At 46.7% G+C, this 17,737-nt stretch overlaps 1 protein-coding gene across 5 annotated transcripts in view; it reads left to right on the top strand.

Annotated features, from left to right (window-relative positions):
* Positions 1 to 17,737, top strand: part of Erg (ETS transcription factor ERG) — a 101,866-nt gene that overhangs the window by 42,622 nt on the left and 41,507 nt on the right. For all 5 annotated transcript variants that reach the window (XM_029470515.2, XM_021184503.3, XM_021184501.3 and 2 more), the window contains exon 2: positions 5,688 to 5,905. In XM_029470515.2, coding sequence (XP_029326375.1) covers positions 5,688 to 5,905 — 218 coding nt within the window. The remainder of the gene's footprint in view (positions 1 to 5,687; positions 5,906 to 17,737) is intronic.

Raw genomic sequence — 17,737 nt, 5'->3', positions numbered from 1 at the left:
CCGGGTCTTTAAGCAAACTTAAGTGTGGTGGATTCTCTGTATGAATAATGGAGGATTTTCATGGACCTTGGCAATCACAAATTGGAAACAAACTTGGGCCAAGACCCGGATTGTTCAGCATTCAGTGAAATGTGCCTAACAAAGCAGTCATCTATTACAGAAAAACATCGGATTCATGAAAGGTGTGCGAGTGTGTGTGTGTGTGTCTGTCTGTCTGTGTGTCTGTGTGTTTAGGTCTCTGTGTATATCTCTGTGTGTCTGTCTGTTTCTGTCTCTCTGTCTCTGCCTCTGCCTCTGTGTATCTCTGTATGTGTATATGTGCTTTATGTGTGTCTGTCTGTCTGTCTATCCATCTCTGTCTCTGTGTGTGTGTATCTGTCTACCCATCTCTATGTCTCTCTGTGTTTCTTCTCCCTCTCTCTCTCTCATTGTCTCTTATTCTGTGTGTGTGTGTGTCTGTCTGTCTGTCCATCTCTCTGTGGGTGTGTATGTGTGTCTGTGTGAATCAATCTCTCTCTCTCTCTCTCTCTCTCTCTCTCTCTCTCTCTCTCTCTCTCTCTCTCTCTCAGGTGGAGGCCAGCAGAAGTCAGTGCCAGTTCTTCTTTAATTGTGTCACTGGTCAGGAAGCCCCACGGTGACTCACATCTCCACAAGCTCAGGGGTGGGTTTGGGGACATGTACCACCACACCTGGCTTTTTATGCAAGTACTGAGAGCATCCAAATGCAGTCTTTATGCCTGCATGGCAAGCACTCTCCCCTCCCCCACACTTCTCTCATGTCACCCTGAAGTCTTTTAAGCATCTGAAGTGTGAAGGGTTTTCCTTTTTGTTTCTTGAAACTATTTTGGATGATTTTTAGTATCCAAATTCAATTTCTTTTTAAATTTTTTATTAGATATTTTCTTTATTGACATTTCAAATGTTATCCCCTTTCCTGGTTTCCCTCCAAAACCCCTATCCCTTCCCTGCTCCCTCAGCTCACCAACCTACCCACTCCTGCTTCCTGGCCCTGGCATTCCCCTACACTGGGGCATAGAACCTTTACAGGACCAAGGGCCTCTCCTCCCATTGATGACTGACTAGGCCATTCTCTGCTACATATGCAGCTAGAGACATGAGTACCTCCATGTGTACTCCTTGGTTGGTGGTTTAGTCCCTGGGAGCTCTGGGGGTACAGGTTGATTCATATTGTTCCTCCTATGGGGCTGCAAACCCCTTCAACTCCTTGGATCCTTTCTCTAGTTCCTACACTGGGGACCCTGTGCTCAGTTCAGTGGTTGGCTGAGATCATCCACCTCTATATTTGTCAGACAGTGGTAGAACCTCTCAGGAGACAGCTAGATCAGGCTCCTGTCAGCAAGCACTTGTTGGTATCCACAGTAGTATCTGGGTTTGGTGACTGTATATGGGGTGGATCCCCAGGAGGGGCAGCCAAATTCAATTTTTTGAACATATATATTCATTTCAATATTGTAGTATACAATATAATCTAGTGAATCCTTTCCCATTTCTGAACTGTTCTTTCCTTGACTGTTATCCCAGGAACAGGACCAAAATGAAGATGTTCCTGTTGCTGATATTGTTAGTACTCAAGTAAGATTAAACACCTGGGTGTCAACACAGCAGAATCTTTGTTTTCTGGGGACAGTTTGGTTAGAATTTATAGGCAGTTTTTAAGATCATAAAATGGCCTTGGGAGGCAGCCAGTAGCCACATCAAACTACCCCAACTTTCCTGGAGCAACAGAGCAAACACCCCCACACACTGGCACACATTGATTTAAAGTACAGGCCTTTTTATAGCAATGCAGAGGCGTGAATATTAAATTATTGGGACGTATTTTTGCCAGATTTTGACTGCTGTTGAATTTTGGGTTCAGAGGAAACCCCCATCCCTGCCAAGCCCTGGGACTGAAGGGTGCAAAGAAATAGCTCTATCCATATCTAAGGCTCTGCAGACAGATAGACGTCTGGGCAGGCAGGCAGGCAGCATAGTGGGCAGGCAAGATGGCCAGGTAACAGGACAGCAGCCAGGAAGCAGGGACATCAAAAGCCAAGGTCAGTAAATCTCCCCAGGGCTGGAGGACCCCTGTGCTCCTGGGCTCCACTCAGTTCTCATGTTGCCCAACCTTCAGGCTCAGTTCTCACCTCCCTTTGAAGTGCCAAGACTGGCCAGCAGGGAGAGGCTGACGGATGTACAGGGCTGTGTCTTAGGGTTCTGACTTGCAAAGCAAATAGTGAAGCTGGTGTATGTAGTTGAACTGGGAATAAAGTTGTTTGGGTCTGTGGCTGGCTTGTCTTCTAGAAGCCAAGTTCAGTGACACAGGGCTCAGAATCTACTCAGCTGTTTTTTGTTTTTTTTTTTTTAAATCTCCCTGAGGCATGTGTGTATGTGTGTGTTCGTGTGTGTGTGTGTGTGAGTGTTTATATGTGTATGAGTGTATGTATGCAGTGTGTATCTCTGTGTATCGTGTGTGTCATGCATGTTGTAGAGTGTAAGTGTGTGTGTACGAGTGTGTTTATGCGTGTATGTATGCAGTGTGTATCTTTGTGTGTCATGTATGTGTCATGAATGTTGTAGAGTGTGTGTGCTGTAGAGAGTGTGTGTGCGTGTGAGTGTTTATGTGTGTATGAGTGTATGTATGCAATGTGTATCTCTGTGTGTTGTGTGTGTCATGTGTGCTGTAGAGTGTGTGTGCACATTATTTGAGGGGCACTTTTGGACTTCTATTTAGAATGAAGTCCATATTTTACCCCCTTTGAAGCATTCATCTGAAAGCTTCAATCTTTTTAGAACCCTTCCTCTCATAAAACGAAGCAGCAGAGTGGTTGGCTTATACTGTTCTCCTCATTTTTATGCAGCGCTGACCTGGAGAAGAATGTTCTGAGAGAAGAAAGGGCGTACACCCTTCTTATCGCTAGCATTTAAAGGCTTTCCCCACTTAAATCGATCTCAATTAACTTTGATTTCTTTCTTTAGAAAACCATGTGTTGAAATTCTACTTTGCCAGATGTGAGAGGCTTCCTTTCCGATCACATACACTTAGCTCTCATTTCAGCTGGGCTATTCAGTTCTCCCCCACCAATCCTGTACCTCATTTATTTCCCCAATGGCCTTGTTTACAAGAATATCTTACTTTATCTTGAGAATAAAGAAATTTTAGTTCTTTCGCTTTTGTTGCTTTTCAAGACCTCTATTTTTTTTTTAAATATGCAGCCTCCCATCTTGCTAGTCCCTTCTGCGTAACCTGTTTTTGCCAATTTCTGATATAAATCACTATTTATTCATGAGTCTTCTCATCAAAGAGCCAAAGGTAACATTACACAGTATGTTATTCTCCACAAGCCTTGCATGAGTTCTTGTACCCAGCAAGGATTGGGGGCAGCTGCCAGCCTTGCTGTCTGTTTTGAGTATGCAAACCATCTACATGACCATAGTGGGGAGATGGGAGACCTGCCCATAAAAAAACATTCAATGTGTATTAGCTCAGCTTCAGTAGTTTATTGGGCTTTAGGGGACCTCTTAGATCCATAGCTCTGAGATTAGAGTCCTTAACTCATGCATCCAGTGGAACAGGAAAGACTGGTTTATAATTCATACTCCCTTACATTAAGGATGCCCCTGAAACCCCATCTTCCTGGCTTGCACCTTCACAAGCTGTATGTGGGTATGGGTGTGTAGCATAGGTAGGAAGCCCACAACGCTGTGTGCTTACTTACCTCTGGCTTTCTGGTTGTCACAGCACACCATTCGGTTTCTGTTTAAACTCCAGCCATGGTGTTTTCCAAAGTGGCGCAGAGCTGTCGTAGACTGAAGCCAAGGGTGAGCTTTATCTGTGTGCAGCATACTTGCTACTGGATTAAGAGGCAGGCAGCGAGAACCTTCACCTGTGTCTTAGGCAGTGACTCAGCACAGTCAGCCAAGGAAGCCAGTGTATTCAGGAAACAGAAATTCTTGGTCCTCAGGGATGAGGTGGAGCAGTGACATACACATGGAACGAGCCAGGGTGGAGGGGAGGTACTCGTGAGAAGTTGTGGTTTTGATATGATTGGCGGGACTTCACCTTCCATAGGGAGCTGTGTAAAACTCCCCGGTTGATGGTGAGCAGATCTACTCACTTCAGGTCCACCTGAACAATGAGAACACAGTGCCAGTGTGGACACATTTCCCAGTGAGACCAAGAGTTGGCAAACAGGTGTGACAACGCACCAGTGCGCACCTTCACAAAGTCCCTAGCTTGTCCTGACCAGCTTTCCCACAGTTAGCTCAGCTCCACTAGTCCTGGATCATGATAAGAAATGTTTCTGTGGCCTTCCCGCCCCCCTCCATTAAAAAATAAATACCTGGGGCTGAGGAGATAGCTAAGTGGCCAAAGTGCTATTCATAGAAACATACAGACCTGACTTCATATTTCTAGCACCCATGTAAAATCCAGGCACCTGTAATCCCTGCACTGTGAGGCAGAGGCAGGCAGATTTCTGAGTTCAAGGCCAGCCTGGTCTACAGCGTGAGTTCCAGGACAGCCAGGGCTATACGGAGAAACCCTGTCTCGAAAAAACTAAAAAAAAAAAAAAAAAAAAATAGAAAGATACCTTCCATCAACCTCTGGCAAGTGTGTGCGCACACGCACACTCACATACACACACACACACACACACACACACACACACACACGGGAACTTGTGTCCTTCTCATTAGTTGATAACCATGCTGAGCAGACCTAAGTATGGAAACAGACACAGTCTTGAGTTGTCTCATGGAGGGACTTTTTTCTTGTTCTGGAAACTAAAATCAGATTGTTTCATAATTACATGTGGTAGTTATACAATGTGTCAACCAAGCAGTTGAGATCTCTAAGCCAAGTCTGCCTTTGCTGATCTACGCATAGTCTCTAAGCAGAATGTGGGCTCACTACCTGCTTAGGCAGAGAATAATGTCCCCATTGGGACAATTTTCTGTTTTCTTCTCACAAAATAATAAAAATATTATCGGGTGGGGGGTGGGTTGTGGAAAGCGCACAAGCTAACTCTTTACGGATCTAGATCTTTTAACCATCCCAGTATTTGGAGGCATCTGGGTAATTCACAGCTTTTTTTTTTTTTTGCTTCATTTACCATCCAGATGTTCACCATCATGGAAGCGTTGTTTGAAACCCTATTCGGCTAATAACGTAGAGTGGAAAAAAGCCTCCTTTGGTGTCGCGGCTCCCTTCACTCTTCCGAGGACCTCTACCTCAGAGGCTCCTGGAGCACGGGGGGTCCCACCAGATGCCTAGGTGTCAGCCTTCACAGTTCTTTTTCTAATCCCGTGATTGTTCTGCGCTCTTGTCTGCTTGAATTATAGATTGCATTTGTCAAAAAATGACACATGCAATTGGATGTCTTCTAAGACCTTTGAAATTCAACTTCCTTGTGTTGAGATTAAAGTGGGTACTGTCTGCCCCAGCACAGTCCGGGCTAGGGTGCTGGAAACCTGCAGCTAAATAGTTCTAGGCTGGGCCACTCCAACTTCTGCCGTGTGCAAGGCGGAAACAAAGAAACTTTGTTTTCTGCTTTCTGTTGGGAAGTGGGAAGGCGGGCCTTTGCAGCTATGTAAAGTGTGGCTCCCTAGATGTAGGAAATGACCCTCAGCACCACGTCGCTGTCCTCTGGGATGTCCTGAGTCTGCGTTTCTGTTTCTTCGTCCAGGAGGCCTTGTCAGTTGTGAGCGAGGACCAGTCACTATTTGAGTGTGCCTACGGAACGCCACACCTGGCTAAGACAGAGATGACCGCATCCTCTTCCAGTGACTATGGCCAGACATCCAAGATGAGTCCCAGAGTCCCTCAGCAGGACTGGCTGTCTCAAACCCCAGCCAGGGTCACCATCAAGATGGAGTGCAACCCTAGTCAGGTGAACGGTTCCAGGTAAGCAATGCTGACCCTGCCTGTCCCGGACCTCTATTCTTCTCGTCGGTAGCTTCTTTGCTCAGCTTCAAGGACTCTCAGAGAGCAAGGCCAGTAACTGCTAAAGGGGGGCACTTCTAGGAAAACTTACACTCCAGTGGTTTGGGTTGAAGACAGGCTGCAAAACCAGTAGAGTATTTACCAAGAACTGTCTTTGAAGAGCCCACTGCTCAATTCTGTTTCCCAGGTGTAGGGGCTGGGTGGGAGGGGGGGCTTGCTCACATATGGCAGAGCTCATTTCTGGGGCTTTATTGCCTTCTATGGAGACACAGTATCAGCAAGTGGCCAGGCAGTGTAGCATCTGACCAAGCCACTTGATTTTGCTGATGGGTCCCTCTTGTATGTAACCACAGCCTCAGCCTGCTGTCCCTGCTGTTGCTGTCCCCTCTTAATGCACAGCACTCTGGTCTCCATTTAAGCATCTCAAAACTCCCATAGCTGCTGCTGCTGCTGCTTGAGTTTGCCGTGGGTGTGTGGCTGGCACATGGGATACTTACCACAGCATCCTTCTCAATTCAAAGCCTTTCATTACATAGAAGTTTGAAAGATGTGCAAGGGCTAGGGAGAGTGCTCAGTGGGTGAAGCACTGGTCACTTGAGCACGAGGACTTAAGTTCTAATCCTATGAACCCACATAACGCTAGGAATAGTAGCATATGCCTGCAGTAGAAGTTCTCCTGCAGTGAGAGGGGATGCAGGCACCCTGGAAGCCTGTGGTCCAGCTTATTTGAGATAAACACTGTCAAACTACAAAAAAGACCCTGTCTCAAATAAGCTGCAAGGTAAAGGTGGACCCTTAAGGTTGTCCTCAGGCTTCCTTTATATATACTGAGGTGTAACATCCTGAGAGGAGGGGAAGGAGGAAGGGGAGGAGAGGGAGAGAGAGGGAGGGAGAGAGGGAGGAGAAGGAGAGGAAGAGGTGGGTAGTAGCATTCATTTCTATACTATTCTGTATATACCCAGGGGAATGAATGTAAATCTCAGAGACAAAGACAGGATGATTTATTTTAACCTACAATCTCCATTTATACACAAGATCCTAAGAATATTTTCCACTTTCTTGTGCTTCATGAATACAAAGCCCCTTTATACCCGGTAGATCACTGATCCCCGGATCACCGCTAAGGGGAATGCCTGTTCCCATTTGATGGACGAGGAAACCGCTGAGCAGACACGATTGGCTGGCTAGCCCAGAAGCCATTTACAAGGACTGGGAGTTTGGATGGAAACCAAGAGTACTGGGCTCGACATCCCGCATGCTTTTCACCCTGCAGCTATGAGAGGGCCTCTTTGTTACACGTGTGTCTCAGCGCTAAATATGTTTAAAGCCTCGTGTTTCGTAAGTGCTGGAAATCATTGTGTCAGCTGCTAGTGCCGTGTTAACACAGGTGTCAATCACAGCACTTCCAAGGAACTGTTTAGCGGCATGGTTTCTGGGCTTTGTGGGGAAGTGGACAGTGCTCTACTGGCCCGCACCTTGAGAAGGTGGTCGTCTCTGTGTGTCTGGCTTTCATCCAACGCTGCTTCATGTTTTGTTTGTTTGCTTGCTTGGTTGCTTTTTGTTTGCAGTTTTTTTTTTTTTTTTTTTTTTTTTTTTTTGAGATCCAGGCTGGCCTTGGACGCAGGATCTTCCTGCTTCTGGCTCCTTAAGGCACTGCAAATGTGGGTTATACCACCACACTAGGAATTGCTGGAGAGGATGCAGGGGTTAGGAATGCCCATCATCCACTGAGGGCCTCCACATTTAGAAGCTGAGGACTGGGCATGGCTCACCTGCAGATGAGCAGCAAGAGGAGAGCTTAGTGATTGGCTGTGCTGACTCCCTGCATCCTTCAGGTCTGCCAAGGACTTGGCCCATCGCCGGGTCCCCAGCTCAGTGGCTTCTCCTAACTGCCTCTAACCTGGGCTTACATGGAGTAGTCTCCCTATAGTCTCTCTTTTCCTCTCTCCTTCCTCTTCCTCTCCCGCCCCTCACACACACACACACACACACAAACACACTGTCTCTGTCTGTCTGTCTGTCTGTCTGTATACACACACACACACACATACCTTCTGAAGCCAAGTTCAAAAGCTATTGTAAATGACCTGCTGTTGAAGTTGCTTCATGAGAGATTTGCATTTTATAGCCTTGTTCTTTCCAGAGCAAGGCAAACCTCTATCCTTGTGGGGCAGAGCTTTCTTGGTCCGTCTCTATCCATCCATTAGTCACTGCATAGGAACCAGCAGAGGCTGGGCAGTGGTGGCCCAAGCCTTTAATCCCAGCACTTGAGAGGCAGGGGGAGGTGAATTTCTGAGTTTGAGGCCAGCCTGGTCTACAGAATGAGTTCAAGGACAGACAAGGCTATATAGAAAAACTCTGTCTTGAAGAAAAAAAAGGAACCAGCAGAAGAAGAAGGAAGAGGAGGGGAGGCAGGAGAGAGGGGTTCTGCTGGACCTCAGGCCCTCCATGCTAACAAGCTTCTGAAATAAGACTCAAGTGTCAGGGTGAGCAGAGTAACCATTCACATTTTTCCTATAAAACACAAAAAATGGACGCCAGAGAGAAAGGAGCTGTTGGTGTGGAAGCCAGTGGGGAAGTCCCTGTGGGCTTGGCTTGTCCATCAGGATGCTCACAGACAGAAGCTAATTTTTTTTGAGAGGGATAATATGTCATTTATTCAGTATAGAAGGGTAACTATGCTTATAATGTTACAATAATATACAACAATATTATTATTATGTTTAATAAAGAATGAGTAGAGACCAAAGATTTCTAAAGCAATAAGTTGGAAAATATTTAAGAAATGAAATATTTAAGAAAATGGAAATACTAATTACCCTGGTACGATTATTGCCCTTTATATACATGTCACAAGTTATCATACTGTACCCTATACATGTGAATAATTATTATGCATCAATTAAAAATAAGAGATGTCTGGTAGTTGTACAAATATCAACCACCATGATCCACATATGGCTGTATAAATCTACAGCTGTAGATGTTAAGGATGGAAGGTGGGCCATCAGGTGAGAAAATACTCTATGTTGACGTCATACATAATAAATCTAGAGTGATATTTCATTTTTATTAGATATTTTCTTCATATACATTTCAAATGCTATCCCAAAATCTCCACTACCCACCCACTCCCGCTTCTTTTTCCTGGCATTCCCCTGTACTGGGGCATATAAAGTTTGCAATACCAAGGGGCCTCTCTTCCCAATGATGGCCGACTAGGCCATCTTCTGCTACATATGCAGCTAGGGAACAAAATACCCATGAAAGGAGTTACAGAGACAAAGTTTGGAGCTAAGACGAAAGGATGGACTATCCAGAGACTACCCCACCCGGGGATCCATCCCATAATCAGCCACCAAACTCAGACACTATTGCATATGCCAGCAAGATTTTGCTGAAGTGACCCTGTTATAGCTGTCTCGTATGAGGCTATGCCAGTGCCTGGCAAACACAGAAGTGGATGCTCACAGTCATCTATTGGATGGAACACGGGGCCCCCAATAGAGGAGCTAGAGAAAGCACCCAAGGAGCTGAAGGAGTCTGCAACCCTGTAGGTGGAACAACATCAGAAGCTAATTTTAAGTTATCCTGTAGACAGTGGCCATCATGACTCAGCCTCAGGGTTTAGTGGTAACCCTGTCTCTCCCCCTTCTTCACTCAGACCTCTCTCTGAGGAACACCCCTGGGGTTTGCACGACGGGAGTCTGGTGGTGTACAAAACTGAAACCGGCTGCTAGCACTGTACACAAGGGTCCCCTGGTGCACCAGGCTCTCCTGGCTGCCAGCCTCCCACAACTCCAATGGCAGTGAGGTAGCCATGGTTCCCTCTAGGCTGGCCATGGAGGCCAGAGATAGTCTACCCTAAGGCGTGGCCACACCAACTGCCTGCCATTGCCAGGTGCTGGGGCTCTGTGCACCCCCGGTCCAGGCAGCCAGATCCAACAGCTGCTGTGGGCAGTGCCTTTCCTGCCACCTGGGATGGGATTTCTTCTGCTTTTCTGCTTTAATTTTAAAATTCATAGAAATGTGTATTACATAGTGAGCACAAACCCCCAGACACCCCTCATCCCTTTTCTTGGCCCTCCACACTCTTTTGCCAATCTGGACAGTTATATGTCACGTGTGCATGTGTGGTTTTATGTGTCCGTACAAAATCTGTAAGAACCACAAATGAGAGAGAACGTGAAAACTGGCTTTCTGAGAAAGACTTGTTCACTTACTATGATTATTTCCAATTATCTTATTTTCCTGCAAACTACATAATTTTGCTCTTTTTATGGATTGAAAAATAGCCTGTGTGTTTATGTACCATATTTCCTTGATGACGATCCTTCGTGTCTTGCCTAAGGATCCACAGCTGCTGGTATTTAATGAGCTGGGGTCCCAAGTTGGTTGCTTTACTCCCAGGTTTGCCCTCCAACCTCTTGGAGCCATGAACTCATTAATTCTGTCAGATGAGTGTCTCCTCCTTGAGGTGGTGCTCTCAAAGCGAGGTCCTGAAGCAGGACCTGGGGGTCAGGAGCTCAGCCTATGGAGATCCCCAGGTTCTGGTCTAAGTCTTTACAGCAGTTGAAGGAACACCGCAGGGCACTCTGGTGTTCTGGTGGCCGAGAGGTAGCACTGGGCATTGTTGAGGGAGGGGAGAAACAAAAACCCAGTATCTAGGTACAGGCCCAGTGAGCCGGGTCAGCTCAGCAAGTAGAGGGGGGCTGCACTGGAGGTCTGTCTGTCCGTCTGCATGGGGCGGCATCTCCTGTAATTCACCCCAAGGACCCTGTGCTTGGCGGAGTCAAAAAGGTGAAATATGATGTTCCCTGGGCCTTGCCTCTCAGTGCAGCCTGGGAAGAGGAGTCAGGTGGGACCCGCCTTCCTCCAGCCTGTGGTTGGATAGTGACATGCTTTGGGTGCAATACTTTAAAATACTTGTTTATTTAACTTGATAAAGAGTTCCATGTGTCCAAAGGTGAGACTGTGTGGTGTCACTGAGGATGGACTTGAACTCCTGCTCTTCCTGCTTCTGCCTTTGAAGAGGCTGGGATTACAGGAAGGGCCACCACACCCGATTTATGAACTACTGGGAACTGAATCTAGCATCTCAGGCATGTTAGGCAACTAAGCTACCAACTGAGCTACACCCCCTACCCCACGATATGATACATTAACAGTGTGCTCCATGAAGTGTGGTGAAGGTCATCGAATGAGGAGTTGGTCACTTGGTTGGTTAGCCCTTTGACGTCAGACATGATGGTGGCATACAGCCACTCATTCAGCTGAGTTTGTTAAGCACCTACTATATGCACAGTCACTGTTCTAAAAATGTAGCAATCAAGATTCTTTGCTGCTGGCTTTCTAAAGGAAGAAGGCCACCATTTGATCAGCTGACTTGTCAAAATACACAGCAAGCGCAGATCAGAGCAAACACTAAGGTGAAAAGTAAGGCAGTTCCAGGCAAGATGGTCCAAAAGGTTACCTCTTAGAAAGTGGAATTTGGTTAAAGACCCAATGACAAAGAACTCTCTCGATTACACAGTGGAGAATATCCCAGGTTAAAGGAATGCTCTGTGCAAAGGCCCTGTGGTCAGCCAGAGATACTCTCTAGGGTCACAAGAGGGCTGCCTACACGTAGTGACCAGGAGGAAGGTGAGTTTGCAGAACATGACTGTGAAGACCAGCAGCTTCGCTGCAGAGCCAGTCTGGACGCTTGCAGGTGAAGGCGAGCTCTGAGTTACTCAGAGTCCACAGGTCTTCCTGGTGCCTGTGTTGAGGCTGAGAACCTGATGCACATACAGGGCTCTGGGGTGTGCGGTCCTGGGGCTCTGCAGAGGAGTAGAGTGGTGGAGGTCAGGGAGAGACATTGCGGGCTGTAAAGGGTGGTGGCGTGCTCTGCAACCGGGATAAGCTGTGTGAAGCAGGAAGGAAGCCAGGACAGGATATAGACTACAAACCAAGCACACTGTGGACAGACCAGAGCTTGGAAGCACCCTGGGCTCACAGCCCAGGTTCCTCTTGGGTGACAGCCTTCACACTGTGACTTGGCTCTGACCAATACCAGGGAAAATGTCAGGCTCTCTGCCTCCATTGGTGGAGCAGAGCTTTACCCATTCCACTAGTGGGTTATAGCACAGAGGATTTTTGCAATTGGGAGTTTCCTAGGTATCTGGGAATGGAGGCCAAAGGATGCTGGTGTCATCAAGTACTGAGCAAGATGGCACTGCCCCCTTCAAAAATGATCTGACTCCACATGCTCATGGTGTATAAGTGGGACCCTGACTCTCTAGCAGCCTGCTGTGAGTTTTGTCAACATTACTGTTCCTACTGACTGGCATGAAGACAGAGCTATGGGAGCATACAGTCTGTGAAGGAGAATGCAGCTCAGGTGGTCTAGATGGTTGTAGAGTGTGGGGGTAAATTCCCTGTTACTTCTGTCTGTCTGTCTGTCTATATCTCTGTCTCCCTGTCTGTCTCTGTCTCTGTTTCTCTCTGCCTTTCTCTGTCTCTCCCATGCACACAGCCCTAAGTGTCAGCCCTACAACTGCCTAAGAACATCAAGGTGGCTATAATCCCAGCACTCAGGAGGCAGAGGCAGTTGGATCAGGAGTTCAAGACCAGCCTAAGCTACATGGTAGATCTGAGAACCACCTGGGCTACACGAGACCCTGCCTAAAACATGCAGTTAACAATGACAAAAAAATATCTCCAAAGATTGGCAACAGGTGTTCTAAACCCAGAGAATGCCTAGGACCCATGATGACAAAGCTTAAATGTGAGATCTGCTGCATGGCATTGGGAGAGCTTGCTGGCAGAAGCCACCACTGGTTAACATTTCTGTAACGCACTGTGAGAGCTTAGAAGTTATTTTAGGATAGAGGATGTCCAGTTTCCTCAGTAAGACTACAAGAGGGCGTGATTACAACTAGACTCATGCTTTTCTGATGAAGTTCTTTGACTTTCTGAAGGTTGTCTAGCCAGCTCAAGCTCGCCTACCATAGGCAGCTTTTCCCCAGCCTCACATCTCCCTTCATTCTCTCTGGGCCTCCCCATATAGGGGGACATTTTCTTTGCTGCCAGAGACATCGGGGTCCCCGGAGAGTGTTGTATGCCTCTCCTCTCCCTGATCTCATGTCTTCTTGTGTTGGAGGCTTTAAAATCATTTACTTTTGACCTAATCTGGTCAGAGCCATTGTTTTATCAGTGTTCATCTTTGACCCCACTGTGTCTTCCATGGGCACCGGTGTGTTTATAAAAAGATAAAGAGAGAAGGGATATGTTCTATGGGGGTTGTGGTGAGGTGTGGGGAAAGGGCATGCCTTGCTTCGGTGGGCCCATGCTGAGGCATCCCTTCCCCTGAGGGACCAGCCACAAGACAATATAGGGTAGAACAGAGTTTATTCAGGGCATGGGGAGGGGAGTAAAGAGGGTAATAGAGACAGAGAAAGGCAGAAAGAGAGAGAGGGAGAAGGAGAGGGAAAGGAGAGAATTAGAGGCTGGCCATGGCCACATGGAGAGAGGGGGAGCAAGAGAGAACAAGAGGCAAGAAGCAAGAGAGAGAGAGGAGGGGGCAACAGCCCCTTTTATAGTGGTCCAGTCCTACCGGGCTGTTGCCAGGTAACTGTGGAGTGGAGCTTAGACAGATGCTAACAGGCACTGCACCTAAAAGTCTTAAATGTGACAAGGAGCCCCCAGGTGGGCCCTTTACAGTGGCCTTCAGTGGATACTCACTGAACTTGAAATCAAGCTTTAAAGTCCTGTGTCAGGTGCACACCCTTGACAGTTTCTGTGTGTCACTGTGTTAGAATCAGTGCTTTGTGTACCTATGTGCAACCACCTCTTGTTGAACACTTGAAGCTATCCGCAGGCCTGGCTACTCTTTCAGCTTGGGTTTGCTATTCATATGCTTCTTGTACTTGGGGAGCGTTGGACATGATTTGGGGGCAGTGATATTCCTGGGCTAAGGGCACTTGCTCCCTTATGCCTCAGGGCTCCGACTTGAATTGGCAAGCAAGTTGCCTCCTAATTGAGCTCAGCTGCCCTCCAGGCTGTGGCTGGCACAGTGCTGGGAGACTTTCCAATGAGTCCACTTGGGTGTCTATGACAGAAATACCCAAGATTGGTTGGCTTTATAAGCAGCAGAGGTGTCTTCCTCTTATTCCCAGAGGTTGAGAAACCCAGCACCAGGTCACCGGCCGATTTGGTGTCTGGTGAGCACCTGCTTCCTGCTCACTGAGGGTAGCTTCCTGCTGCAAGCAGGCATGACTGAGGAGCAAATTCTATCTGTCTCTTCTGTCTGTCTGTCTCTGTCTCTATCCCTGGCTCTTTATCTCTGTGTATCTCTGTGTCTCTGTCTGTCTGCCTCTCCTTGTCTCTGTCTCTTTGTTTCTTTCTGTCTCTTGTCTGTCTGCCTCTCTCTGTCTGCCTTTCTCTGTCTGTCTGCCTCTCTCTGTGTCTCTGTCTCTCTGTCTGCCTCTGTCTTTCTCTGTGTGCCTTTCTCTGTGTCTCTGTAGCTCTCTCTCTCTCTGTGTGTCTCTGTCTCTCTGTCTGCCTCTGTCTCTGTCTGCCTCTGTCTCTCTGCCTCTGTCTCTGTCTGCCTCTCTCTCTCTCTCTCTCTCTCTCTCTCTCTCTCTCTCTCGCTCTGCTGTTTGTTAGGAATGCCAGTGTGCAGTGTGTAAGCACCAGAAGTTGGTATCAGATGTCTTCCTCAGTTGTTTTCTTCTTTACGTACTAAGGCTGAGTCTCTCATTGAACCCAGAACTTGCCAGCTAACTTACCCAGCTACCTAGTCTACCCTGGCAGATCCCCTGTCTCTGCCACAGAAGCTCTGGGATTTTATGTAGGTGGCCACACCTACCTGTCTTTTATGTGTGTGCTGGGGATCTGAACCTTTGCATAACAAGCATTTTATCCACTGAGCCGGCCCTGAATTTTCTTAAAGACCCATCCTGAGATGAAGGCTCTACTCTTGTATCCTAGCATTCTCCCAATGTCTATCTAATTTCATCATATTGGGTTTCTACATGTTGGCTCAGTGAGGAGCTGCCCCGTGCTGGCCATGGCAGGGCCTGATAATCTGGCTCCTTTTACTTTCATGGACCCTATGGCTTGGTGAAGGTGAACTCACTGCTGCAAAGGCGATATATGTAGACTTGATGAACAAAGCACTGGGTTTGGCAGGACACGGAGGCTCTGCTGTTTCTTTCTCACCTGCCTTCCTCCATTCTCCTCAGCTTCCTGCCATCTTTGTTCCTATGGGCAGGGCTGTGACCTCGCTAGGGCTGCTGAAAGGCTGCTGCTAGGGGGAATGCCTAGCTTTGGCATTTTCTGTCTTGAAAGTGAAGTCCTTTCAGTTGATCAGAATTTACATATTTTAAGATATAAAAAATCCAAAGTTTGGGGTGAGAGACAGTTCAGCAAAGTGCTTTTGGTGCAGTCTCCAGGGCCTGAGGTTGGATCCCCAGAATCTCTGTAAAAGCCGAGTACACAGCATGGCAGACGCCTCTAATCTCATCCCTGGGTCGGGCAGAGACAGGTAGGACTTGCCTTGGTCTCCTTAGCAAGATAGCATTGCCTAAGCAGTGAGCTGTCCATCCTAGTGAGAGACCCTGCCTCAAAATACAAGAGGGAAGTAGACTGAGGAATGACGCCCAGTATCAACCTCTGGCTTCCACATGTATGCACACACATGTACATAACATCACACAAATATAAATACAGAAACACAACACATAAACCACACACACTGCATATACATACACAGAAATACCACATACACACACACAGAGGAATACACACAGACATTCATACTACATACACAGGGAGACACAGGAAGACACACAAACATACATACAACATACATAAACACATAGAGACACATGTACAATATACATAACACACAGAGACATACACACATACTCAAGGAATACATACACACACATACATACCATACATAACACACACAGAGACATACACATATACACAAGGAATACACACATACACACAGACACATGCACACTATAAATAACACATATACATACACAAGAATAAACACAGACATACTCATGCACAGACACACTCACACAGACACAAACATTCACATGCACAGACATACACAGACATATACATACATACATACATACACACAGACACACAATACAGACATACACACAGACACACACAGAGATACACACAGATACACACAGAGAGATACACACATAGATGCACACATAGATGCATGCACATATGCAGACACATGCAAACACGCAGACATACACACACACACACACACACAAATACACACAGACACACAGAGATACACACAAATGTACACAGTCATGTGTACACACACAAAGACATATACACATACAGACACACACAAACACACACATGTGTACACACACAAAGACATATACACATACAGACACACACAAACACGCACATGTGTACACACATACATACATACACACATATGTACATACACATAAATGTACATACACATATGTGTACGCATGCACGTGCTCTCTCTTTCTCTCTCTCTCTCTCACACACACACCTTAGAGCCCCAGAATGATTTCAGTGATTACTTTCTTTCTGAAAAATGTATTTCAAACAAAGCTAAAGAAAGTCACAATGGGGATGCTGTGTGTGAACTTCATTGTGGAACTTTAGAAGTAGCATTCTGTGGAATATTCTAGTCCCCAGTGATAATCCCTCCACAGAGTTTGAATTTCCCTCTAGTTTTCAAGACCCAAATGGGCACTGTCTTGCTGATAACCATTTTCAGCTATAAATAGAGTCATGTATTTAAATAATTAAACTGGTCGGGAAATGTCAAGTCCCTTTTGGAAGACAAAGAATGAACTGTTGTTGAGTTAGCAATTAATTAATTTTGCCTTCAGCTGCTTGAGAAAGGGGTAGGAATGGGGTTGTTCAGAAGAGGCAGAGATCCCAGGTGTAAGAGAATATTTAGCCAGAGTAAAAATAACACGCAGCTGAGAAGACAGACATGTATAGTTCAGGCTGAGCCCGGAGTCGCACATGAATCACGCTGAGCCCCACCCGCTGCTCTGCCGTGGGCTCTGAAGCAGCTTTTCCACTGCATCTGATTCAGAAATAAAACAGGCCTACAAATTACACCAGAGCTGGCCAGACAATCCACTCCTTGTCTGAAGCCCTAAAAATACCTTTTGTGGGGACTTGCTTTCATTCACACTGTGAAACCTGGGTAGGGTGGTTTGGTTGATTAACAACACTAGGCAGGGGCTTTGGGGAGGTTAGACTGCATTACACTACAGTGGGATCGGACCTGAGACTCATCCCAGTTACACTCCACTGGGACCCAGGCCTGAGACTCATCCCAGTTACACTCCACTGGGACCCAGGCCTGAGATGCATCCTCAGCTTGCCCTGTTTGGAGTAGGGGTGAGAGTGGTGATCCAGTCATGACAGTGGCCCTTGTTGCCTCTTAGGAAAAATCTGAAAATTGAGCTTTTCTGTACCTCCATGAATCTTTATTGAAGTGTGTGGGTTCTGAAGATTGAACCTGGGTCCTTGCAAGCACTTTACCAACTGAACCATCTCCTCAGCCCATCAGCCCCATGTTCTTCCTGTGGTATTGTAACCTAACAGTTGCAGATGGCGTTTAGAGACTGTGACATCTAATAACCAGTTATAAGCAGGAAGTTGTGTGATGGAAAACAGAGGAGCTACTGAGGTGCAGTGAAGAACCAGGTGCCAGCAACACAAGCATATATATGTACACACACATGAATACACATGTGCACACATGTATATATGCAT

This window comes from Mus caroli, unplaced genomic scaffold (genome assembly GCF_978045245.1).
Source record: "Mus caroli unplaced genomic scaffold, Mus_caroli_1 scaffold_17, whole genome shotgun sequence".
Taxonomy (NCBI): Eukaryota; Metazoa; Chordata; class Mammalia; order Rodentia; family Muridae; genus Mus; species Mus caroli.
This window is presented reverse-complemented; position numbering and strand designations above follow the sequence as displayed.